Here is a 25495-nt window from a genome sequence, read left to right as displayed (position 1 = left end):
TTTAATATTTTGTACATCTTAGGAAATCTGTAGAAGTCATTCATAATAAAGTATATAGATTTTCATGAATCAATAAAAGTTTGTTGCTAAAATCAATGGTTTTAAGAAATCCATAACAGTCTATCAACTTTTTAAAGAGTCTGTGGACTTTTCAAAAAGTCTGTCATTTAAAAAAAGTCTGCACAAATCCAAATACAATACACCCCTCTTAGTAGATTAACAGAGATTTCTTGGAGGGAAAGACCATCCTTTGATAAGAAATAAAGTTTTATTAAAAGAACATATAAAGTACCACTGTACAACACAGAGGTACTGAAATAAAGTTTCCCTCCATCCAAATATATACAAGAATTACAGCAGAAACACTTATATCTTTCACTGAGAATGGGTACAATCCACTGGATTGTGCCAACTCACATTAGACTCTCTATAACCCCATTGGCATAGAGAGAAATACATTAAAAACTAAATAAATGAAATTGTTCAAGGAAATCCCGATTATGTGTCTGGTCCAAACTCTAGGTTACTTGACCTAGTGGTAATAGGATTTAATTAGAAGGATCTAGAATCCTAATCAATGTAGAATTACTTTCCTTGTATGATTGAGATTCTATGCATTGTAATCCTCTATATAAAGAGGCCCCTATTATCAATGAGAATACACAACAATTTCCTCTCAATTTCAGTTTCTCTACAACACGTTATCAGCACGAAGCCCTAACCCTGAAATCTAAAAACCAAAAACCCAGAAAAATCTCAACCTTTCCACCAATGCTCCCAGCCCGTGCTAGTCTTGCTACCACCATTGCACGAGCACCAACAGCCTCCTGCAACTGCCCAGCGCCTTCGCTGCACCCATCAATTAGCCGGTTAGCCTCTGCCAACAAAACGAAAAAAAAAAAACCAAAAAAAACAGAAGAAGAAGAAAAGAATGAAAAAAAAAAAAAAAAAAAAGGAAGAAGAGGGGAACGGCCCCACTGTCAGAAGAAGAAAAGGAAGGAGAAGAAAAGGGGAACGGCCAAGAAGAAAAGAAAGGAAGAAAGAAGAAAAAGGTTGCGGGCCCAGAAGAGAAGAAGAGAAATAAAGGGTAGCAGGCCCGCGGCCCAGAAGAGAAAGAAGAAAAGAAAAAAAAAAGAAGCAGGCCTGGGCCGAGAAAGAAAAAAAAGGGGAAGCAACCCACTGACCCACTGACATTGCCCAGCCCACAGGTCAACCTCAGATCCACCTCCGGTCAACCGCTTGTCAACTCTCCGGTCAGTCACCGCCGGCAACTTTTCCGGCAACCTCCGGCCATATTTTCCGGTGACTTTTCAGGCCACTTTTTCCGGTCAAATTTTCCGGCGACCAATTTCGAGGTAATTTTTACTAAAAGTTCCCGTTTTTATTGTTTTTCTCTTCCTTTTCTCGGGGACTTGCAACCTCCCTTCTTCTACCCCCCTTTCTTCTTCATAGGGGAGACCAAAAGCCGAACTGTGGGGGTTCGTGCTCACTCCAAGCTTGGAGCTTGTAGAGTCCTCCAAACTTAGAGTTTGTTGAGAAGAAAAACGATCGACCACATACATCATTGTTTCGATCTAATCCAAAACCCCTCTTGGAATCGGATTTTCTTGGAAGCGACTATGCTCAGAAAATCCCTAATTTCTTGGAAGCGACTACGCTCGGAATTTCCTAATTTCTTGGAAGCGACTACGCTCAGGAATTTTATATGTTTTCGTGGTAGCCTTTCACGCTCCGAAACTAACCCTAATTTCTTGTTCTCTTTCAGGATGAGTAACCTGAACAAATTGGACTTTACTCCATTGGGAACAACTGGCTCTGAATATCACAGGTGGGTTCGTGATGTCCGCCAGCATCTCAAGGCCGATGGAATCCTGGATACGATTCTCGAGCCTAGCCAGGACGTGCTAACTGTTGAGCAAGCTCAAGCTTTGGAAGCAAATAGAGCAGCCTTAGAGGCAAATAAGGCGAAAGCCATCATCCTAATGACTCGTCATATGGATGATTCGCTCCAGTACGAGTGTATGAATGAAGAAGACCCCAGAAGGCTGTAGGTCTCACTCAAAGAAAGATTTGGCAACGTCTGTGACTCCTTCCTTGCTTCCTGACCTAGAAGTGAGATGGCATAGCCTCCGCTCCTATGATTTCAAGTCAGTTCTTGACTACAACTCGGAAGCACTTCGCATTAAATCCTTAATGGAATTCTGTGGTAAAGAGATCACAAATGCGATGTTGATTGAGAAGACTCTCTCTACCTTCCCCGTTTCTGCATTGATGGTTGCTAAGAACTATCGAATTGATGTTACTGCAGGACGGATCACAAGGTTTCATGAGCTCATTGGAGCTATGAATGTCACTGAAAAGTATGACAACATCCTTGTGAAAAACTATAATTCGAGATCCGTGGGAACAAAGCATATTCCGGAATCCAATTATAGTTGCGCCCCTAAGAGGAGGCGCCAAGAGCGAAACCCTAACCTTAGGGATACTTCTGGACGTTCTGGTCCATATAATCGCTCTACTTGGGAAGGTAACCGCCAATATAGGCGAACACGGAACCGAAGAGGTGAACGTGGAAAGAGAGAGGGAGGCAACGCCTCTGGCCATGTTGGTGGCGCCACCAACATTAAGAGCCATCTAAATGACGCTTTCAAAGCGCCTCAATCAATGGAGTTTGAGCAAAGAGATGTATGTTCTCAATGTGGAGTGTCTGATCATTGGGCACACATTTGTAGAGCTCGTGAAGAAACTGTCACCGCCTACAAAACATATTGTGAAGCAAGAGCAGCTCACTATGTTGAACAAGAAGATCAAGAAGATGATCTAGAGTGAAGGGTTGAAGACTACGAATCTGGCTGGGATCAATAGATCGCCAATTCTGTTTAAGTCTTTATTTTCCAAGAGATGTAGGCAACTGCCATATTATTTTTTTAGTAGATGCCTATGGTTTAGTCTTTCTTCAGAGTAGGCGTACTCAATGTAAATGTGATGTCTAGGAAGGTTTTGAGATAAGTGGTAATTAAGCGAGCTTTGCTCCACCGACATCTCCCTACTCACCTGGTCACATTTGCGTTGGAATTACCGAAAGAAGTTAGACGACTACCATTGTTTTGCATTAGCTAAGCATTTGGATTAGATTCTCCTAATGGTTAAGAGACAATGATGTATTCCGTTGGCTTATGAATAAAATTTTGAGTTCTTTTCATTATGACTCCATTTTGATTCATGAGCATGTTACTTTGTGACTACGATGGCTGGGCCATCAGTATTAATTCAAGGACATGGAATAGCCCAAGTTCTCTTTGCCACATGGCACCTTGATTAATGTCACAGAAACTCTCTACGCTCCTAGGGCAACTTGCACCTATGGATAGCCAACGGATTCCATGCGACAACGCATGTAGAGAACAGAAATGAGTTCCTTTGCAATGCCTCTAATGATTGCGAACGATGGCGCATCTTAGAGAAGTTTATGTGTCTCTCTAGTGGCCTCTATGTCACTATTCGAGCTATTAAATCCAATAAAGTTATGAGAGAAGATCTCTTGGATTTAGACACATATTGGCTTTGTCTCGACAGGATAAGTCACCCTGGTCATGATATGGTGATCCGTCTACTAAAGACTTCATATGGACACCCTCGAGCGAAATGAAGCAAGAATCAAAAATTGGTTCCTGGACTTAGCAAGACCGCAACAATTGCAGCATCTGGCGCTGCAGCTGTCTTGGGGCGCCATATAGCCGCCCAAGTCCCTTGTGACAACGCCATATATGGCGCTACCCATGGCCATGACGCCATGGATGTCAATCCCCATGGTTATAACGCCATGGATGCCACTTCCCATGGTCATGACACCATGATGGGTGATGTAGTCACAAACTTTGCTTCAATGTGCGTTTCAAACGCTCAGGCCCAACCAAAACTCTCCTTGGTTGCTTCTAAGGCCTCTCGCTCATTTTACAAAGCCACTTCCTTAGGAAAATTAGGACTCAGACCGTCCTATGCAAAGGATATGAAAATACTCATTATGTTCTTACATAGAATCCGTAGGGATTCTGTGGACTGATTCCACCAACTTGCGGACGTTTAAATATATCATGATGTTGGTTGATATGCCCACACGCTGGTCCCGTGTTGTGCCATTGTCCACCTGTAATGCTGCTTATGCTACACTCCTAGCACATCTCATACAACAACGGGCTCACTCCCCGGATTATCCTATTCCGTCAATTGGACTTGACGATGCTAGAGAGTTTACATCGAAGAATTTCGATGGTTATTGCATTGGGACTAATGTTAGACATTATATTCCCATGAGCACACCCAAATGGTCTCGCGGAAATGACTACGATGGTAGTCCGGACATTGGTAATGCGCACCAACCGCCTTATATCCGCTTGGGGTGATGCAATATCGCATGCAGCAATGCTAATTCGTCTACGACCCACCGCCACTCAATGTACCTCTGCGTTACAGCTAGTGACTGGGTACAAGTGTCGTACTTACGCGTATTTGAGTGAGCCATTTATGTGCCAATTGCGCAACCACAGCGCTCTATGATGGGTCCTTACAGACGAATGGGCAACTCAGTTGGATTTGAGACTCCAACAATCGTCCGCCACTTAATGCCCTTGCATGGCGATCTCCTTACCGCTAGATTTGCGGATGTCACTTTGATGAGACAGTCTTCCCGTCGTTAGGGGGAGATAAGAACACAGATGTTCAGCAGGAACGACATGAATTGTCGTGGCCTGTCCCCACTATGTCTCATCTCGATCCCTACTAAAGTGACGAGATCACACAAATATGCTGCAAACATGCCTGCAATGATGGACGTCCCTACGAGAGGACGTAGCGCCACCCTACACAGAGGTAGACATGGCGCCAACGCCATAGAGAGTGGCACTCTGGCATTACAGGCCATGGCCCCAACTAGGATGCATGGGAGGCCCGTGGATTCGAAGGATACTTTGGCACCTTCCAATCCTTTGATCATCGACACTCATAATCCGTCTCATGAGAATCTTCCGGGTTATGGTTATCGTTGGGGGACGCCTCAACGTTAGAACCCTATTCCTGAGAATATAGAGCTCTATGAAACTTACACTAGTGTACATGAGACGTGGGATAAAAACTCCATCATAATTGATGATGTAGTCACGCATTTCGTTGCGCATGAGTTTGTTGAGTCCGATGATATCGAACCACGCTCCGTTGATGAATGAATGCCAACGTAGAGAGATTTGGCCTAAATGGAAAGATGCGATCCAGGTTAAGTTGGATTCTCTAACGAAGAGGAAGGTTTTCTGAGCCAGTGATGCCAACACCTCCTGACATAAAACCTATTGACTAATGGGTCTTCGTTAGAAAGCGTGATGAGAAAAAGAGATGGCAATCTCGCCTTATGGCGCAAGGCTTCTCACAAAACGCCCTGGAATCGACTACGATGAGACATATTCTCTCGTAATGGATGTCATTGCACTCCACTACCTTGTCAGTTTGGTAGTTTCTGAATAACTGAACATGCAGCTTACAAATGTGGTCACTACGTATCTCTATGGGGATCTAGATACGGAATATACATGAAGGTTCATGGTGAACTTCATTTACCCAAGTCAAGTGGCTCTAGACCACGGAGCGCGTTTACAAAGAGGTTGAAACGCTCACTAAAGTGACTACTTGATTGGGAAGGGATATGCCCACGCGTTTCCATATCAAGTTTCGGATTCTATCGCGGTTCATGCTGGACATGATCTTCATTAGAAGCCCTTAAAGAGTTAAGGGAAACCGCTGAACATTAGAAATCCGAGTTTGAGATGAAGGATTTTGGGAGAACACGATTATGTCTCGGTTTGGAATTCGAGTATCGTGTCGATAGATGCTTAGGCATTTTGACAAGGTCAAGTCTTCAAGCAACCCCATGATCGTCCGTAGTCTTGATCCTGAAAAGGATCCTCTAGCTTCGTCGAAAGGATGATGACGAAGATGTGCTAGAGGCAGAAGTGCCTTACTTGAGTATAATAGGCGCATTATTGTACTTAGTTAAATGCACAAGACCGGACATCTCATTTGCAGTAAGCTTGTTAACTAAGATATAGCTTTGCGCCAACGCGACGCCATTAGGATTGGTGTAAAAGATATCTTTCAGTACTTGAGATGTACGATTGATATGGGCTTGTTCTATCCCTACAGAGAGATGATGGATTCGGACCCATCACACACCAGGAACGCCGCCAACACCGGCATGCGTCCCCTCTCCCCATCCCAAAACGAAGTTAGCGTTTTGGAAGGTTTTGCTGATGCTGGGTATCTCTCTGACCCACACAAAGGTCATTCCCAAACTGGTTAAGTGTTCACCATGGGTAAAGACTGCGATATCTTGGAGGTCTACATAATAGACCCTAGTCGCTATATCTTCGAACAATGCAGAGACTATTGCTCTTCACGAAGAGATTCGTGAATGTATATGGATTGGATCCATAATTACGCATGTTCGAACAATTGTGGTTTGAAGTCTACCATAGATGAGCCTACGAGCATTTAGGATAATGCAGCTTGTTTTGAACAAATGAAGCAAGGCTACATCAAAGCGACAACACCAAGCTTAATCAGCAACAACAGACTCTCCTCAAGATCAAAATGAACTAGGTTCGATTTGAGGACAGTGTGGCAGACTTGCTCACTAAGTCATTGCCTAAATTCCACTTTCGAGAAACATGTTGGTAGCATCGTTTACGGAAGTTATCCGAACTCCCATGACCGTAGTCATCAGGGGGAGATGCAGACATCAGGGGGAGATGTCTACATGTATGGTCTCGAAACGTGAAGGGTGTGTTGTGCTCTTTTTCCCCTTCGACCGAAGTTATTTTTGTCCCACTGGGTTTTTGTTACTCGGCAAGGTTTTTAATGAGGCAACGAGAGAAGCACCACGTTTGGACGACACAAGGGGGAGTGTTCAAGGAAATCCCGATTATGTGTCTGGCCCAAACTCTAGGTTACTTGACCTAGTGGTAATAAGATTTAATTAGAAGGATCTAGAATCCTAATCAATGTAGAATTACTTTCCTTGTATGATTGAGATTCTATGCATTGTAATCCTCTATATAAAGAGACCCCTATTATCAATGAGAATACACAACAATTTCCTCTCAATTTCAGTTTCTCTACAACAGAAATAAAATTGTTTCGTATTTTTCTTTTTAGAAACAAATCTTCTTCTTTTTTGAAAGGTGGAAACAAATATTATATTGCTTGGTTTTGTTTTAATGTTTTCTCTAAAAGGTATCGAGATATTGTAACAAACAATCAAATATTTACAAAAATATTGTTTTACATGAAGAACTATCATTAACAAAAGCATTTTCCTATTCTACACATAAGTCGCTCCATCTTTTTCGGAGCTGAGTATACCAAAACCCTAGGGTTTTTGGTGGCAGGACGACGGCCACTGGGTTTCCTTGCCTGTCAGGGGGGTCTTCCGGCGCCGTTCGTATCTGGTGTGCAACGCTCGCGTGTGCAGCAGAGGGGAGTATTCTCGGATTTGGGATCGGGGACAACCGGCATCTCTGCACGAGAAGTGGGTGTGAGGCGGCGACGGATCTGGTTTCTGGTTGTTGGCGGTGCACCTTTGTCGGCATCTCTTCGAAGGCACTGCTGGTTTTTGCAGCAGATCGGGCTTGTTTAGCCTGCGAGGCTATCCTCCAGGCCGGACCTAGGTCCCTCAAGGTGGCGGGGATGGTTGAAGATAGAGGTCGGCCGCCGGAATGGCAGTGGCGGCTTGCTTGCTTGCTGTGGTAGCAGTGCCTCCGGCAAGCTTCCTAGGGTTCCGGTGATCGACGGTCTGAGTTGCAGATTCAGGGCAGTGGGTGTGGGCTGGGCTTCTGGTTTAGTCCATTCTCCCTCCTCTCTCTTGTTTGGGCCAGCGGTTGGGCCGGGCCTCTTGTTGGGCTTGTTGTGGGCTGGACTTCTATATGACTCTAATTTGAGGCTATTCACTGCTTTGAACAGCGGAAGGGTACACCAAGATGGTCTTAGGCCCCAAGCCATTCATGGTAGATGCGGAGAATTAGAGTTGTATTTTGGAATAAACATAGTTGTTAGTTGTTTTTTCTTTGTAGTTTCCTTTTGGTTAGTAGCTTTGCAGTTTCTTTTTGGATTTTAGTTTTCGCATTCCCTTATGGGTATTAGTCTGACTATTTGTGTAGTCAGTTGAGCAGTGATTGTAATGGGTGATCTTCGGATCCCCTAGATTGACCTTGTACGGTCGTTATGATCTTTTCGATCATTGGAATATATTCCATTTCCCTCAAAAAAAAAAAAAAAGCATTTTCCTACTTCAATTAAGAGTTATAAAACACTACAAAAATTATTTTGTGGATTATTTCTTCAAATATTTATCTGTTCGATTTACGTTTCTTTCAAGCATCTTGGGTTAGAATTTTAGAACCCTAACAGAATATTGTAAGTACTTCTTCTATTATTTGACATCTAAAACCTCATTGTAAGAACAAAAATTACTTGAAGCGTATGTTCCATAACTCTCCTCAAAAAGTCAAAATACATAATAAATTTTTCATTTGTTAGATATGTATTTGGCGGCACCATCATTAAATGTGATACATGGAACAAATGTTTTGAATTAAAAGATTAACGAAAAGAAAATGCTTAATAATTTACAGACAACTGATTAAGAAAGAATTTGAAAATTTAAATTCTTGAAAGACAATTCAAAAGGAGTTAATTCCAAACCATTTTAAAGAGGATACCCTCAAAAATACTTCACATTTTTCTTCAATGTTCCAGGATATATGCAATGAATGTGAACATGAATATAGTCACTCACTCACTTGTTTAAGCACAAATAGAGATTATTTTCTAAAAACAAAAAAGGAAAAAAGAAAAGAAAAAACCATTGGAACAATCCACCAACTTCAAAACCAAGGGCAAAATAGCTCTATTAAATTACCTGAAAACAACATCAAAAATCAGTTACACCAACCCCCAAACCATCCTTCCCATGTCACTTCTATGGTATTGAGTCCAAAATAGAGCAACCGCTTCCAGCCTGTGCGACATGTGGCCTACAAATGACATCGTCTGGTCTTTAAGACCCCACGTTTATTTCATTGTGGACCCTGACACGTAAGCTTATCCTCCCTGGCACATTCCCCGTCCTCTTGTTTTCTTCAAAAAACTAGACTAGGCAAAACCAGTAGAAGCTGATTCACTCTACTTCCTAAAAACTATGGTTGAAAGCTCCAAAGCTCTAACTCAACACAGATTCTTTCTCCTTATTAATACTCGATAAGCCTCTCCTCCATATTTTCTCCACTACAAGCAAAAAACTATCAGTGATAAACAACATTGCTCTCACATCAACTCAAACAAAACTTTTCCATTTTTCTCTTCATCATCATCACCACCTAAATGGCTTCATCTTCTGCAGAGTCATCGAGAAGAGGAGCAAAGAGGCAACGCCAAAACAACCGCAACCATCATGATGATTCCTGGGTGTTTGATGTTCACAGTGATCTCGTGGAGGAAATCTTCACTCACCTGCCAATACGGCAGTGCGTGCAGATAGGGATGGTGGCCAAGGAGTTTCGGGGAACATGGCGGAAATGCCGAAATCTCGACTTCGGGAGAGACTTCGCGGCCACCCAACCCCACCGGTTGGCTTACAGCGCCGCCGTGGATCATGCCATTGAATCCCACCACAAAGAGGGAAAGATCAAAACCCTCCAGTTATGTTTCGATCCGTCCGATGTTGAGTTTCTTCTTGAGAAGTGGGTTCGGAAATCGGTCAAGAAAGGAGTCGAGGAGCTCGATCTCGACATCTTTCAGGCGACGGTGTCGTTTTGCGTCCCTACTAATGCTGAAGAGGCAAAGCTAAAAGAGCTTAAGCTCTATTATTCGGTGATCCATATGCTATTTAATTTGAAGGCTCTGGTATCTCTGACCACCTTGGTTTTGAGGCAGGTTGATCTGACGGACCTGATCATTGAGGTTGTGTTCAAGAACTGTGTCCATCTCGAGACCTTTGACATGGCTGACTGCTATGGAGTAAGAAATATGAAGGTGAAGGCGAACAACAGATTTAAGGTGTTAATGGTTGGAGACACTGGGTTTTTATTACTCTGCAAGGTTTTTGACGAGACAACGAGAGGAGCACTGACGTTTGGGTGACACAAGGGGGAGAGTTTAAGGACACCTAGATTATGTGTATGGGGCAAACTCTAGTTACTTGTTCGAGTTGTAATAGAGTTAGGCTTATAGATATCTTCTTAGATATTCTAATCATTGTATGATTATGTTTTCTTGTAAGACTCTGATTCTTTGCTTGTAATCCTCTATATAAAGAGGCCCCTTATTATCAATGGAATACACAATTCATTCCCCCAATTCCCTCTACTGTTCTTTCTGCATATTCAAATTTCCTAAAACAGGAAAAAATTTTTAAACATTGAAAGAAAGAAGACAAAAAAAAAAACTAGTCTTTAACATGCCACAAATTCACCTAAAAACCTCCTACCTAAGCGGTTACTAAAACAAGCTAAATCACTACTGTTTGTTTTAAAACAATGAATAAAAGAAAGATTTTCCTTGAAATGAAAATATGAATTTTTTACTTGATAACATAACAGGAAAATCAACTAAAAATTTTAAAAATACAAACAATAAAATAAAGATTGACGAAGTGAATGAGCACCATGAATTTTTTATTCAAATATTTATACAAACTAAAACCCAAAGCCTTCACTCTTGGGTAAATAGCTAAAGGCTGTTTGGTTACTCATAATTATGATTACAAATACTTACTTGGAAGATAAAGCACATTACACACGTACTCTATGAGAAGGATAAAGTACACAACTTCTTTGGATTTCTTGCTCTTTGAGATAGTGTTTCTCTCTCAATTTTCTGATGCCAAACTAAAACAACTTGAGAGCCTTATATAGACTTCGGACTTCAAAACTTAATTCAAAATAACCTAAAGGAGTTGTAAAGACCTATGTGCCTGAAACGCATATGGTAATATATCAAATACTAGTTTTAGAAAACTGCTGCGTTTCAGGCACGTGGGCGTTTCATACGTACATTTTTAGGGTCTTGCAAAGAGCGGATCATTGAAGAAGCTGCAGAATTCTTGGCATCTTTTACTGTTGACTTTGCATCTCCCGTCATATATACCACACCTATAGTTACCCTCCATTGATACATCTTATCATGCGGAGGACCTTCTTCATGCTCAATGCTACAATAGAAAATAGAGATAGATTAACATAACAAAACACCTGCAAAATTAACAAAATATTTTTTTACATGGCACTGACCCAAATTACATAATTAGCTAGGAAGATCTTCTCTAATACCTTTAGTATCAGTCAGCTCCACAAGAGGAAAACGCTAGAACCAGAAATGAATTAGAGATCGCAAAGAAAAGAAGAAAGATCAGACAGACCATCTTATCAAAAGAAAAGTTAGTTATAACAAGACAGGGCTGAAGCTCTTTGCATCTTGCAGCTTGAAACAAAACTCAGCCATTAACTACCAACTTGCAATTTAAAGAGTGCACAACCAATTGCCAAACCCTAATTAATTCTGTTTTATAATGTTTTCAGTATGGTTATACTGTGCATCAGCTACGATATGTATCTTCGCCACTAAGCTATACGTACGTACATAGGGTAAATGTACTAGAACTTAGGAGACTCAACAAAAGAAAGTAATAAGCATATCGTAAACTCAAGTTCCTTCAATTAAGTAGAGATTCATACGTGTAAATTGGTTTAGGCCACTTCTTCTTGGCACAAAGCTTATGCAACTCATATTTTGCTCTTTCAACAGCAGAAAACCCATAAATTCCAGCAATATCTTCAACTGACACATCATTTATGCATATCGATTGCATCAACTTACTCAGAGCCAGCTCAGCAGCATTGACCTTAGCAATTTCTTTCTGTTCAGCCGAACCCAAGGCAACACACTTCCCATCAATATTACTCTTCATCTTATCTCTCCTGCACTCGATACTGACATGCTTCCCCTGCTTCTGGCAAAGTTGACGCAACTCTGTCACAAGATGAGGTTGTTGCTGCAACTCTTCAAGAGTAACTATAGGCTCCAAAACATGCTTAAATTTCTGCAAATGTACACCAATGACAAGAACTAATAGCTTCTACACAAAGATTCTGTAACTAATAGCTTCTATATAAAGATTCTGTTTTTTTCAAACCAAATTCCAAGGCTTTGAAACTAATTTTTGTGTATATAAAAGAAGCTCAAGTACGTAAGTACCATCCAAAGTTGTTCCAGATCAAAATTCAAGTCAACATAAATAGCACCAGCCACAGACTCCACAATATCTGCAAGAACTTTACAGGCTTCTACAGACTCCTCTCCTCGTCTTACAGCTTCAGTAAACTCCCGAACCTAATTAAAGTTGATCAAATTTATCAGGAAAGCAAAAACCAAATTCTAAACAAGGTTTATACAGAAAATTAAACTGTATTTTCAAAGTGACCAACAAAAACCAAAAGGACTCAACCCTACTGAACTCTCTGTTCTCATTTTCAAATACGCACATATATACCTGATCATCGAGAACACCAGTTGCAGTGCGGCGAAGGTAGGTATAAAGCCCATGTCTCACAGCCACACGTGCGAACTTCTTGGTGCTGACGTTAGCGGAGCGTAGCTCAGTGAGGTCACCTTGGTGAATTCCAGGGTAAGCAAGGAAGAGGTATTTACTTACAGCGAGGTCAAGAACGGTGTCGCCGAGGAACGCGAGCCGCTGATACGAAACGGCGGCGTCGCTTATGCGGCAGGAGGGGTGGGTGAGAGCTTCCTCTAGAAGCCTCTTGTTCTTGAAGTCATAGTCTAGGATCCGCTCCACGGCTTCCACCGATTCTTTCATTTTCGGCCGGCGGAGGTAGAGTGGTGCCACGGTGGGGATTTTCTCGTTCGATCGGGGGTTCATCTTGCAAAAGATTCTGGTGGAAAAGTTTTGGAGAATCAGTAGGAAAATTGTTAAACCAAATACAACTTTGAGAGTATCTTTGTCCTGAGATAGCAAAATTATCTGCGACCAAATTAGCTTCCCTGAAGACATGATTAAGTGGTGACTTGGAAGGAGTTTCTAAGAGGATGGATATCTTGTACAAGAGTAGAAATGCGCCGAGGAACTTTGACATTTAGCGGATCGTTTGTACGAGAAGGAAAGAATCACCTTCGACTTGGAGCTGCTGTAGATGATGAAGTCTTTTGGCCCACATTAAGCCTACTTTAAGACCCATGGCTTCAGCTTGAAGAACTATAAGGAAGTCTAAAAGCGCGCGCTTTGGCTTTGGTAGTTCTAAAAATAATCATCAATACAGCTTTACCTTTTTATAATCAGGCACTTAGATATAGATCATGTATTAAGATTTTGGTGAGATTTTTTTTGTCTTTGTTAGATACATGAATGTTGTTTTGAGATTCATTTTTAGATATGTGATTAGTATATGATAGATTCATGGTTAAAATTGATTTATCTTGTTTTCAGATTTTTAAATACTCAATAAACTGCAGTGTGCTTTTATAGTTCATTCACGAAAATCTTCCATCAAGATCGATATCTGAACACACTATAGATACATGAGCAAATACATTTTCAGATTTTTAGATATGTGAATAGTATATGATAGATTCATGGATAAAATTGATTTAGCTTGTTTTCAAATTTTTATATAGTCAATAAATTGCAGTGTGCTTCTATAGTTCATCCATGAAAATCTTCCATCAAGATCGATATCTGAATATACTATAGATACACGAGTAAATACGTACGTTTCAATTTTAGGTGAGAATCTGATAGTCTAAGCAAGTCCTTTAGAAGGTAGTGTAGTTTCATTTTCATTGTTCAAAGTTCATTCATTTCTCCAACTTTATCTGCATTTTCAAATCAATTTTAATATATACTTTGTTTAGTTAAATATTCTTCATATGTTGGATCAAGTGACACATGAGTCATATGCCTATCACTCCATCACTACTCGTTGCTTTTTTTCTTTTTTTTGGAGAATCATCACTACTCGTTGCTTTTTTTCTTTTTTTGGAGAATCATCACTACTCGTTGCTTAACCCGAAGGGTTTGTCTAAGACATTAAGAAAAAGCTTTCTTAGCACGTTTTTGGAAAGAAAATTATGTTTTTATAGCACACCCTAATCTTTAAAACTTGTGATTCAAATCAAACAAGGTGATTAAATACAGGTTTTAGAATTCTAAATGGAATGTACTCACCCGATGGCTGTGCTAGTGCGACAGCCGTCACTCCAATAATCTAGAATCTTCAGTCTTCAGTCAAACAATGCTTCCCCACAGTCTTACACGTCACCACCTGCCCCACACGTGCACTATCCCGGCCGCTTCTTTTTCGGCACGTGTCACGTTTAAACGGCTAGTTTTCCCTCCTCATTCTTAATTATTTAACTGCCGAAAAGATAAATTACAGGAACCCGAGGCAACAAAAATTTCGAGATGATTCCATTTCCCGCGTAGATTATTCTCCACTGTGCAAAAATTTCGAGAAAACGCACTACATTTTCGTCCCCCAATATATATATAAATCTAATCCCTTTCTTCTTGGACCTGAATCATTTTATCAGGTCTTTGTTTGATTATGGCTTTGGGAAAGAATTGCCGGAGTAGTTCACTGAAATGCAGCTTTTCGTCCGGAGGAGGAGGAGAAGAAGGGTTTGTTCGAGCTTTGGGGAGGAAGAGGATAGAAATCCCGGATGCGGGCCCCAAGACTCCATTGAAGAAGCAGAGGAGCGAGTGTTTCGCTTTTGATTTCGATTTCGAGGGTGAAAGTTCTAAACTTGAAGCTCTGCCTCGGGAGATTCTGGTCAGCGCTAAATCCCCAAATGGGTTTACTTTTGGATTGAATTGGAATCTGATTTGGTTACTGATTGAAATTTATTTTGTTTCTATATTTGGGTTTTGCAGATTAAGATTCTGTGTGGAGTTGATCATGAGGATCTTAAACAGCTTTTCAGTGTATCTAAGGCGATTAGAGAAGCGGTGAGTATCTATATATGGACTAGTTTGTTGGTGGATTTTGTTTGATTTGGGATTGATTTTGATTTGATTTTTGTGTTGCAGACTCTTATTGCGAAACAGTTGCATTTTGTTTACAGCACACCAAGAAAGATTCCAGCTTTTCGAACCAAGATTGATTTTTCGGAGTCAAATGATGAATTGGATGAGATTGAAGCTCCGAATGCTCCGAGGCTGCATAGGGAGCTTCCGAGCCGGAAAAAGCTTGAAGAGATATCTGTTAACTTATTGGATTCATTGGAGGAAGGAATCAGAAGAGGGCTTTTCATGGATGAAGATGATGAGTGAGCAACCACGGAATTTGTATATAGAAATGTCCTGCTTTGCTGCTTGAGTAGTGTGTACATATGGAGAAATTGGTACCAAGCAGATTCTTCAAATTCAATCATTGAAGATCAAAACTTGCTTGTTTATCTATTTCTGTACATGTATTAGAAAGAAAGAAAGAAAGAGAGAGAGAGAAACTTTACTGGTTGTTTATTTAAGGGCTCTAATCTTTGAGCCCTTCCACTGAGAATAATACGAAGGATGTAGACTTGGTTGTGTAATTTATGAGTTTTAATTTATAAAATTTCAATAATGTTTCTATGCAATTGTTGTCTCTTCTGTTTTCATTTGGTTACTGATAATCATGGGTTTGATTCATATTGATGGTCATGGGTTTGATTCGTAAGTGTTATTAGCTAGGCTTGAGAAAGTCACGTACTATAATTTTGCAGCAGCAAGTCATAATGCTTGAATTTATTAGTGACCTTATGAAGAAAGTTTGGAGTGAGATCAATTAGAAGAGCTTATTGAGAGAAAACTGGGAAAGTAATAGGCTTCAGTTACAAAATGTTTAAAAATTATTAATGACACTATGAAGAAAATTGGGACGAGAACAATTAGAAGATCTTATTGAGAGCAGACTTGGTAAAGTTCTTAATAACCAAGGGTAGTAATTATCTTAGCTAAATTTTAGCTGTAAAATTAGGTATTTGGGTAGATACCTATCTGGTTTCTGGTAAGCATCATTTATAAGTTGTAACGTTTTCCCATTTAATATCAGGTCTTAAATTTGGTCTGCATTTCAATTTAAAAAAAGTTATGCATCCAAGTTTGGAAAAAAGAAAGGGAATCAGAATTTATTATCTGCTGCATGCCCTCTGAATTTTGTCCTCTTTTCTGCATTTATTTCTTTGAAGAAATTTTGGCATCCATCATTCGACCGGGTGATTTGCTTTAGGGAATTAGGGATTGAATATTTGAGTGTTAATACGAGGATTGTTCTCACGTTTGTCTTTTTTGTAGAATTCGAACCTAAGGTAAAGTTTAGAGTTAGGTTCATAACTTGATTCCATGCTCAAATCATGAGTTTATTTACAAATTTACATGGGATTGTATCAAAACAATGAGAACTATGTTGCTTCAGGAGCTCAGAAATTTACTTACACAAATGAAATTGTAATTTTAGTGATTCGCACATCTCCTTGAATAGATTACGTCTTACGGGGTTACATTATCCGATGCTTACATTTACATGAACTTACTCATGATTCATCACTTTTCCATTATAAGTAAGTAAACATTGTTTACCATTTCTTTCTTGTAAAGATTTATAACTACTTTCGATACTTTATCACTGCCTTCATGCAACACTATCTCAATTTCCCAATTGCATTCTCTTAATAATAAGTTTCTTTGCCCAACCAAGGATCATTTGATCACTTTCAAAACAAATGAAGTCATTAATTCTATTCATTACGAGACTAACAAAGAACAATTGCCTAGCCAGTAGCTAAAAGAAAGACGTTCAAGTGATTTGTTGTTTATGCGAAGCTTAATTTGATGAGAACTTGGTAATTGTAAGAACAAATGATTACAGAACTATTTTTGACGAGGATCGGCTGTTGTCCTCGATCTGCAATATGTCACTGGTGTCTGGTGTTGAAAACAATTACCACGTAAATCGCATGTGTCAAATTAGCTCCCTGACTAGAGTGAAAACAGCCTATGGTCTCTTCGTTCAGTAGGAGGTGTGGCCTGATTCTTGCTGGAAATTAATTCAACTGAAAACCCAATGACCTTCCTAAACCGAAGACTTTTCTATGGACAATATATCCGGGAAAACTTGTCCCTAATGAGCAATGATTTAAGACTCAAGATGGCCCCTACCTTGAATGCATCTTGCAATCTTTGCTTCTGTTTACCATGAGTGGTACAACTTTTAGTACCACTTTGTGTTTACCAGCTGAACCTAGGAAGATTATCATCAAGGCTATAAAGAATGGATTCTGCCTTGGTTGTAAGTGTCATCAGCAATCGCGGATCAGCCTCGAGGTGGGTGGGTTTCCATGAGTTGCATGGTACTCCCTTATACATGTATCGATTGTTTACTAGATTCTTTTCCTTAGCTTCTTTGGGTTTCTTAATCCCATTTCCTCACCAAATAAACAAAAAAAATTTCATAATGTGGAGTCATACACAAGGCACATACATTCGCATACCTATTCCAGATTTCCAATATATCAAATACAGATTTCTTTTTAGCGGCAGTGGAATTCAAAGAAATTACGAGGTGGGATGGATGGGTGAAGTAGGAAATGTGGCGTCTAGAAAAACCAGGTAGGAGTATTCCTTTGAGAAGCTGGTTTTCATTTTAATTTGTAGCATCCCAAAACGGTGCGTTCTGCTTTTATGAGTCTCACAATATTGAAAAGATTTTATCAAGAAAAAAAAAAAAAGTATTTCATATTCTTTTTCTAGTGTTTTCTTTAGATTCAATGCTAGCCTGGCTTTTTAAACTTGCTTGGGCAAAATACTGTAATGGTGAATCCTGAGATTTCAGGTAAATCACCGGTTTCATTGGAAGAAGTCTATTTGGTTAGTATTTTTTTTTTTTTCACTTAAAGAGACGCTATTTGGTTTGACAACTGTAGAGTTGGTCAGAATAGTTGGAACTAGATAAATGCCTATGTAACTTGACCAGAATGGTTATAATGGCATCAGTATTCAGTGAGTTGTCAATATATTCACAAACAATGATCCAGGTCTTGAGTTCGAGCGTCATGAGGGTAAGAGTGAAATCTTTTGATCATCTTTTATAAAATGAATAAAAAAAAAAAAAAAACAAGGAAAAGAGAATAAAGCAAGAGGGTGAATAACATGACAATCTTGTATTTATGAATGCTGAATAAAACGTACATGCGGCTTGGAACTCTAGTTCGCTTTGATACAAGCACTAAACAGCCCGGCAGCTAATTGATTATCAAATTACAACAATCCAGAACTTTACAAAGCATGCGATGTGGCATGAGAAATTTTACTGATACACTACTGGCTAGTTAAAAAATTTTAATCCAATGATTGTAAACATCTATAGTGTAAAAGAAAAACTCGATCTTAAATTCAAGGATTCCAAGTAAGATGCATGAAAATAGCCCAACCAATCACCACATAAGAAGAAGAATTCCAAATAATGCTTCAACACGAAATTAGTAACCAGAAGAGGATACTAGAACATTATGTTCTTTTAAACGCTTCTGGAAATGAGCTAAACGATTTTGTAATTGCAGGATGCCAGCAGCCTTCTGAGATAGAATAGCATTCAATCTTGTAACATAATCATCCAGCTGATTTCCTGGTTGGTCTGCTTCTACCAGCAAATTCATCTCCTGCAAATGCGTGCACGTATCAAGTAAAAACCAATACGAACATAAATCAAAGGCCACACATCCACAACTCCACATGGTAAAACAACCACGAAAATGTCAAATGATTAAGGTTTCTAGGCAAGCCCTTTCATGCTTTAGGGTTTCTCCATTTTCATGCTAATATATGAACAAAAATAATATACAAATTCCAACATCAACTGTGACGGCAATCACATACCTCTTTAACAATATTCATTGTATCCTCCACTTGTTTCCGGTGAGCATTTACAAGATCCTCCTCCTCCTGGATACAACACAGAGTTCACATATTAACAAACTCTAGTTCAAATAATGGGAAAAGCTATATGTACAAATTATAGAAAGTTGATCTTCCAGGACCCTTTTCTAAAATTATTTGTATCATCTATTATCTAAAATGTCCTTGTACTCAAATCTGTTGTTGTTATACCTGTAACAGGGCATTTAAATCATCGTCTGAATTTGAATTTCTTGAATGAGATTTTGGCATGCCCATCCATTTTGACTGCCCATTGGGTTTACAAACGTTGTCCTCTGAAGTCGAAACATTGTACTGTTGTAGCTTCCCAGTTCTCTTCCATGATGTTTTAGGATCATCATAGACCTCTTCTGATTGATCATATTCCTCTCTTTCAACTTGTACAGGCCATGTATCATTCATGTCATCCTCAAAGGCAGAGGCAGTTGGCAAAAATGATGATAAGGGCACATTTGTTGATTCCTTGAGGTTTAAGGTCGAAGCTAGTATATCCTTCTTTGAATTGTTCCCTTTTGAAAGGCTCTTCACCCTACAATGCAATTTCATTGCAAACAAGCATTAGAAGGGGTATGAATAACTCACACAACACAAGCATATCTAACGCTATGAAAGTGCATACCTGTCTGCATATCTTAAAGTGTTAAGAGTATGTTCACAGGATCCTGAACTTGGTGATATGCATGATATCATCACAGTTCGTGAGTCACCAACAAATGAGTCCCTTAGAACTTCAGTCAATTTACTTCCTCGGAAAGGAATATGACCCTGGTCATTATCAAGAGCTCTAATACATTCCTTTAGTGCAAGTAAGCTCTTATTGATTTCAGCACCTTCCATTCTGCAACATATATTTGAAACAGCTATTTCAAGAGCAATCGACCAAACATAGAGAAAAGAACATCTAGAGGCTATGTCATGTCAGAATCTTAGACTTGTCTATAATCAAGAAAGAAAAATAAAGACTGATGCACACTGAAACACCTTAACATAAAATTAGTTTCTGGTTAATGAAACCTAAATCCTAGTTTCTAGAGAGCTGCATCTACTTTGGCACATCATATTCAGGTATGACTTATAAAAGTAAGTTTAAAAACACAAACGCAGTGAATTTTACAGAATATTTGGGCTCATCACAACTGCCAGTGCAACAAATAACATTCTAAGTCAGACACCAAATGCTAACTACTAAGATAATATTAATGGATGAATTCCCCAACTGGCGATCTCGTATGTGTGACATCATGCATTACTTTTTTTTTCTTTTTCCTTGTTAAGAACAACACAACCATTTCATCTCTGATGTGACATGTATGAAAAGTACAAATTTCCACCGTCTCATCATAAATAGTAAAGTGGGAGAAGACAGATATCTGAAGGCTATGATGTGACCACACACAGGTTGGATGCAGTCATCCTGCATGAATTTTACGCCATTTGAACAAAACCTTCGCTGATTCTGATGGTTCAAATGGCCAAAACAATAAACCAAAATCCAAGAGCTACCCTTAAGGCCTGAATATAACAGTTGACCCTATAGTATTAACCCTTGGTGTATCCAGGCATTAGATACTTAGAAGTATTTAAGAAATGACTATATGAACGGTGAATGTGGCAATATTCCTGCACTTAGGATTCTTTTGATAATTCCTAATAGTGAGGAGCGGTATTCCCTCACTAAAAGTATTTCAGGCGTGTAGTGCAATCAAACCATAGACTACAAATCTTGTATTTTCTCTATGATATAATAAATCGAAGGGTGAAATTATACCTTGTCTGTTTGTCATTATCTGTAGTATCTGCACCACGTTCACTTCCAGCAAGATCTATAAAGGAGAGTTTACCAACAAGACGGGGAGGCTTTGATACATTGCCATCAACTGCCCTTTTGATAGCAAGCTGAAGTATGGCATGTGAACGAGAGGATTCTTCATTTGCACCAGTGGTACCAGTACTTCTTGTGGCACTTCCTCTCTCAATGAGCTCTTTAATTGTCTCTACATCAGACACTCTGTATTCTTGCAAACCCACAATACAGACTTGTTGCTTACCATCTTCTCTCATGCAAAGCTTTCTGCAGGATATGAACTGTTAGTTTCATATTTCAAGTTTCAAAACAATCTTAAACTCTAAACACTAATTGCAGGAAGGACAAAACAGCTTACTTGCGCTCATTGAGGAGATCAAAAAGTTTTCCTCCATATATTTCAAAGAAGCTTACAAACAACTGAAATCCCTGACTGCGGTAAGTATGGTGCATCAACCTCAAGATGTCCCGTGATGCTTTTAGAGGCAATGGTTTCATGGTATAAGTTTTTCCACTCCCTGAATGGACAACCAAAGGTAAGCGTAAGTTTTTGTAAACACACTTTGTCCAATAAAATACATAGGTATATCTATGCCTCAAACAAACATAAGATCAAGACATCAAATATGTACTTAAGAGTTGAAATAAAAAGAAAAAAAAATGCACATATTAGTCATTTGAACTTTTGAGTATGCCTAGTCTAGGAAATAAAAGCCAATTTTATTCTTGAAATTACTGATCTTCATACTCAATTAGGCTATTTACTTGAATATCTACTTAGCAGAGAAAAATCTACTCCGAGAATAGGTCCATCAGGAGGTGTCCTCAAGAACCACTTAGCGTTTGTGTGGTAAGATAACCCAACTGGATTAGACTGATCCAAGTTTAGAACAAATGGAATGGGGTTGTGGAATCCACAGGGGAAATGACTATAATCATACAAGCGACTATATTAACAAAGTTGTACAAAAGGCAAGTTTGTAAGAAAAGAACATAGATCTGAGGAGGCCGCTAACCTGTTTGTCCATATGCAAAACAAGTTGCCTTTGTGCGTTGAAAAATAATTGGAACTATGGGCTCCACAGTCTCATGATATACCTACAAGTACAGAATGACAACAGTTGCTAAGTAACCTTAAACATATTAAAGAACAATGTTCTGAATACCACTAAAGTTTATACATGATTTCACATTCTTGCTTCTACTCCAAGTTTAATTGCAATATGTATGCAAATATATATGTATCTACCTCATCATTAGACACTTCCTCATTCAGCACTGCATCAAAAACAAACTCATGTTTTTCCACATATGCTGTTAGGTCAACCTGCAGAACATGGAGAATGAACTCAGAAACAGAAAATCGTCTTAACCAAATATGAATTATGAGTACAATCATGAGCTAAGCATCAGACTAAACAGGAGTAAAGAGGGGAAGGGGAAACAAAAAAGATCTAGGTTGTTGCAAAACAAAAAAAATAATAATAATAAAAGACATAGAAATGAATTAAGGATGCCAATATTTACACAACCATCATTATCAGACTATCAGCAAATACGGGTACGTAGTAACATTTATTTGACCTCTCTTATGTCTAGCGTACCTAGGTTGTATGAAAGTTTTTTCATATACTCTGATTTTCCATATATAAACTGTTATTTACTTTTTACATCACAATGGCAAGAAGAAGTAAAAGGAGGCATCATCTGTATTCAGCCAGCTCTAGTTTCAACAATATACTTGTCTATTTCTTTCATCAAGTTGTTGGCAAAGATAAGACATCTTTCTCTAGTAAGTTGTTTACCATCAAGTGGCAGTTACCTTGAGCTTAGTCTCATGAACTGTTACAGAGTTGGAAAGTGTGTCTATTATGTCTTCCTCATTCTTTGCCAATTCCTTTTTGTTAAGTGGTCTCTTGCGCACCTGCATTCACACCATTACAAGACTGATTAAAAAACGAAAACAGAATCTGAGAGGCCTGGCAGATATGAAAGTGCAACCATTTTCTCTTTAACCAAATCAAGCCCCTTCATAACTTGAACCAGCAAATGCCTGGTAGTCTCACAGGCATTGCAAATTGTTTCAGGTAAATACCGAAATCATAGGTATCAATGGGATGATAGGATAGGAACCTAAGAGTTTATTAAGGAATAGAAAGAACATACCACAACTTTAATCTTTGCTACAGAACTGGCTTTCTCTTTGTCTGCTGCAAAACTTTTCAGGAGGTTATTTTCTGGTAACCGAGTCCTTTCTGCTTGCTTGTTGTTAATATAAGGTTCAGAATCATCAAAGCTTCTGCCCCGAGAAGGATAATATTGAGAAGCAACATCATGCATTCCAGAGACTGGCATCTACACAAGTGATACAGAATAATTTTAGCAAGACAAATAGAGAATGCATGCAGAGCCATTTCTGTCTATTTCTACTGTAAAAGCAACTCTTGATAATACATGATGAACTCCCAGACTAACATATTTAAAACAGAAAGAGAAAATAGTAACTATGTACACGATATAAAGAAACGCAGTACTGTACTTACACTTCCTGCAAAATCCCATGACTCAGGTAGTGAAGAAGTTTGAATTATTGAGACACTACATTCATAGAAGAATACAATGTTTGAAAACACATTCAAGTTGAAAATGAGGATATATTCATTTCTTGTAAATGAAACAGAAATGGAACTACTCTCAGCAAATGAACTAAACATTTGTAGTTGGAAGTTAGACGGGCCTAATTCATTGAAAGAACCAAAAAAAAAAAAAAATGCATTAAGGAAAATAATATTTGTTTTCACCACTTCGTGGTGGCATCAACCCCAATGGAAGTCTAAGATCACCTATGCAATTGAGCAGTAAGAGTACTGAATTACACAGGTAATCACATAATTCATAAAGAAAAGATTTCACCACCAGAATTACAACATCAAACTATAATGATATGACCCTTGGGCACACAGACACATTTACACGTATCCCTCTTAAAACCCGGAAACAAAAACTACAATCCTTATTAGCCAACAAAAGAAAGAATGCAAGCTTGAAAGGGAAAGAGAGACCCACGTCAGGAATGAGCTCGGTATCAAAGGAATGCAGATCCAGGAGTCCAGGACTAAACTCATTGGGGGAGTCCTCGCGGTCCTTCCTCCGCGAATCATAGGGAGGTGTCGATGGCTCCATGTAGTACTCATTGTACCCTCTCTGCCCATTCCTATACATTCTAGAACCCTGTCCTCCTCCTCCTCCTCCGCCACCACCTCCACCATAGTAACCATAGTCCTGCATTGAATTCAATCACAAAAATCACTCAATCAAACGGCTTTAATACAAAAATGTCCCCTCAGATCTGCAAGAATCAATCACATTTTTCAAAAAAAAAAAATAATAATAATAATAATAATAAATAAAACCCCAAATGGTGATTACAAACTGTGCCGAAATTCAAATTTGTAAAACCATTTTGATCAAAATTTAGGGGAAATTTCTGGGAGAGCAAACAGACCTGAGAAGGAGGAGGGATAGATGAGTTGGAGTGAAGATGTTGAAGACCAGCCGACTGAAGCCACCTCCCATTGGACGAAGTCTCCAACAAGTTATCCGAGTATTGCCGCTGGTGGTGCGGCGCACCAGATCTCTGCCCCTGCCTCCCAACCCCGTTCATTTCTCCCTCTCTCTCCCGACCCGACCCGACCCGACCCGAAAACTCCAATCGCAACCCTCCAAACTCAGATCGGGACCTCCAACTTCCGTAAAATTCACAGAAAGATATCAAATCATAAATCACCGCAACGAACAAAGTTCGAACCTTCGGGTTTACTCTCTCTCTCTCTTCTTTTTCTGGTGTGTAGTGCAGAAGCTGGACTGAAATGGAAGGCAGAGTAAAACCGAAGATATAGCACAGGGAAAAGGGGAAAAGGGGAGTGTGTGCTTTGAATTTTTGAAGAAAGGGGGGGGTGCGGTACGTGCGAGGGCCGAGGGGTGAATTACGCACGTGACAGGATGTTCGTCTGGGGGGCCTACGTTTTGTATTTGAATGAGTTGGGTCCTTTCTCACGTGGTGGGGCTCGGCTGGTCTTTTTTTTCGGATTTATATATTTGTTGCGCGCTTGACGTTCTCATTCAAATTCTGTGACCAGCGGTGGACGCGTGGCGATGTTTGGGAGGGGTTGTGGGATCGAACGGCTGAGATTTGAATAGTACAAAGTTTGAACCGGCGGTAAGGAGGGCCTAGACAACGATGGAACAGAGTCCAGGTATTCCGTATTATTCGGCAAACTTATATGCCCAAAGGTTAAGAAGTGCGTTTGTTTTTGGATTTTGGTAGATAATGGATCCTGATCGTTACCGCGTTTGACATGTACATGCTACATATATGGGGCAAAAGAATAGGAAACTGATCGATCACTTTCAAATGAATGACACATGAACCAATTAGGTTGTCTTGAACCACGTATACGTGGTAGTTCGTGACTACTTAATAATTTCTCAGAGTCTTATGAAATTTTCAAACTAAAATGTGAGGTATAGTGGACGTGGTTAATTCTACTTCTCTCAACTTTTTTACCAATGCATTTCTAGAGGAGGAATTAATAACCCTCAACCTAGATCCATAAATCTTTAGTCTATCCTTTTGGCTAGGAATTTTAGTGGGCATAAGACCACCT

At 39.5% G+C, this 25495-nt stretch overlaps 4 protein-coding genes across 7 annotated transcripts; 2 read left to right on the top strand and 2 right to left on the bottom strand.

The window, feature by feature from the left end:
• The first annotated feature begins 8994 nt into the window (after positions 1–8994).
• Positions 8995–10506, top strand: LOC133743006 (putative FBD-associated F-box protein At1g61330). The gene has a single exon (XM_062170747.1). The coding sequence runs from the start codon at positions 9424–9426 to the stop codon at positions 10180–10182; it is 759 nt and encodes a 252-aa protein (XP_062026731.1). The 5' UTR covers positions 8995–9423; the 3' UTR covers positions 10183–10506.
• A 179-nt stretch (positions 10507–10685) lies between these two features.
• Positions 10686–13336, bottom strand: LOC133739752 (ribonuclease 3-like protein 2). Of its 4 annotated transcripts, none has more exons than XM_062167565.1 (5): positions 12590–13333; positions 12295–12429; positions 11775–12139; positions 11370–11403; positions 11113–11251 (listed from the first exon to the last, which is right to left on the bottom strand). In XM_062167565.1, the coding sequence occupies exons 1-4, from the start codon at positions 13106–13108 to the stop codon at positions 11382–11384; spliced, it is 1041 nt and encodes a 346-aa protein (XP_062023549.1). In that variant the 5' UTR covers positions 13109–13333; the 3' UTR covers positions 11113–11251; positions 11370–11381. The 4 variants fall into 4 exon arrangements, 3 of the variants coding, with proteins under 3 accessions (XP_062023541.1, XP_062023536.1, XP_062023549.1); XR_009860817.1 differs by having other exon boundaries at positions 11136–11251; positions 11331–11403; positions 12590–13334; XM_062167557.1 differs by lacking the exon at positions 11370–11403 and having other exon boundaries at positions 10686–11251; positions 11775–12049; positions 12590–13336.
• Positions 13337–14284: 948 nt separating this feature from the next.
• LOC133739745 (F-box protein SKIP27-like) lies at positions 14285–15677 on the top strand. The gene is made up of 3 exons (XM_062167541.1): positions 14285–14882; positions 14984–15058; positions 15140–15677. The coding sequence occupies exons 1-3, from the start codon at positions 14658–14660 to the stop codon at positions 15380–15382; spliced, it is 543 nt and encodes a 180-aa protein (XP_062023525.1). The 5' UTR covers positions 14285–14657; the 3' UTR covers positions 15383–15677.
• A 2553-nt stretch (positions 15678–18230) lies between these two features.
• LOC133725212 (kinesin-like protein KIN-13B) lies at positions 18231–24743 on the bottom strand. Its single transcript, XM_062152366.1, has 12 exons — positions 24334–24743; positions 23895–24110; positions 22995–23183; positions 22651–22752; positions 22078–22155; positions 21845–21926; positions 21187–21346; positions 20793–21095; positions 19644–19862; positions 19196–19553; positions 18965–19030; positions 18231–18747 (listed from the first exon to the last, which is right to left on the bottom strand). Exons 1-12 carry the CDS (start codon positions 24490–24492, stop codon positions 18568–18570), a joined length of 2112 nt encoding a protein of 703 aa, XP_062008350.1. The 5' UTR covers positions 24493–24743; the 3' UTR covers positions 18231–18567.
• Positions 24744–25495: the final 752 nt, after the last annotated feature.

The sequence above is a fragment of the Rosa rugosa genome, chromosome 1, assembly GCF_958449725.1.
Source record: "Rosa rugosa chromosome 1, drRosRugo1.1, whole genome shotgun sequence".
Taxonomy (NCBI): domain Eukaryota; kingdom Viridiplantae; phylum Streptophyta; class Magnoliopsida; order Rosales; family Rosaceae; genus Rosa; species Rosa rugosa.
Note: the sequence above shows the minus strand (reverse complement) of the source record. Positions and strands in the feature narration are given on the sequence as shown.

Coding starts and splice junctions, on each gene's coding strand:
- LOC133743006 (XM_062170747.1), top strand. CDS start 9,424: ATGGCTTCATCTTCTGCAGAGTCATCGAGAAGAGGAGCAAAGAGGCAA.
- LOC133739752 (XM_062167552.1), bottom strand. CDS start 13,108: ATGTCTTCAGGGAAGCTAATTTGGTCGCAGATAATTTTGCTATCTCAG. Junction 12,430..12,589: donor CTGGTGTTCTCGATGATCAG/GTATATATGTGC, acceptor AACTTTAATTAG/GTTCGGGAGTTTACTGAAGC. Junction 12,140..12,294: donor ATCTGGAACAACTTTGGATG/GTACTTACGTAC, acceptor GTACATTTGCAG/AAATTTAAGCATGTTTTGGA.
- LOC133739745 (XM_062167541.1), top strand. CDS start 14,658: ATGGCTTTGGGAAAGAATTGCCGGAGTAGTTCACTGAAATGCAGCTTT. Junction 14,883..14,983: donor CTCTGCCTCGGGAGATTCTG/GTCAGCGCTAAA, acceptor TGGGTTTTGCAG/ATTAAGATTCTGTGTGGAGT. Junction 15,059..15,139: donor CTAAGGCGATTAGAGAAGCG/GTGAGTATCTAT, acceptor TTTGTGTTGCAG/ACTCTTATTGCGAAACAGTT.
- LOC133725212 (XM_062152366.1), bottom strand. CDS start 24,492: ATGAACGGGGTTGGGAGGCAGGGGCAGAGATCTGGTGCGCCGCACCAC. Junction 21,096..21,186: donor GATCTCCTCAATGAGCGCAA/GTAAGCTGTTTT, acceptor CATATCCTGCAG/AAAGCTTTGCATGAGAGAAG. Junction 19,031..19,195: donor ATTTAAATGCCCTGTTACAG/GTATAACAACAA, acceptor TGTTGTATCCAG/GAGGAGGAGGATCTTGTAAA.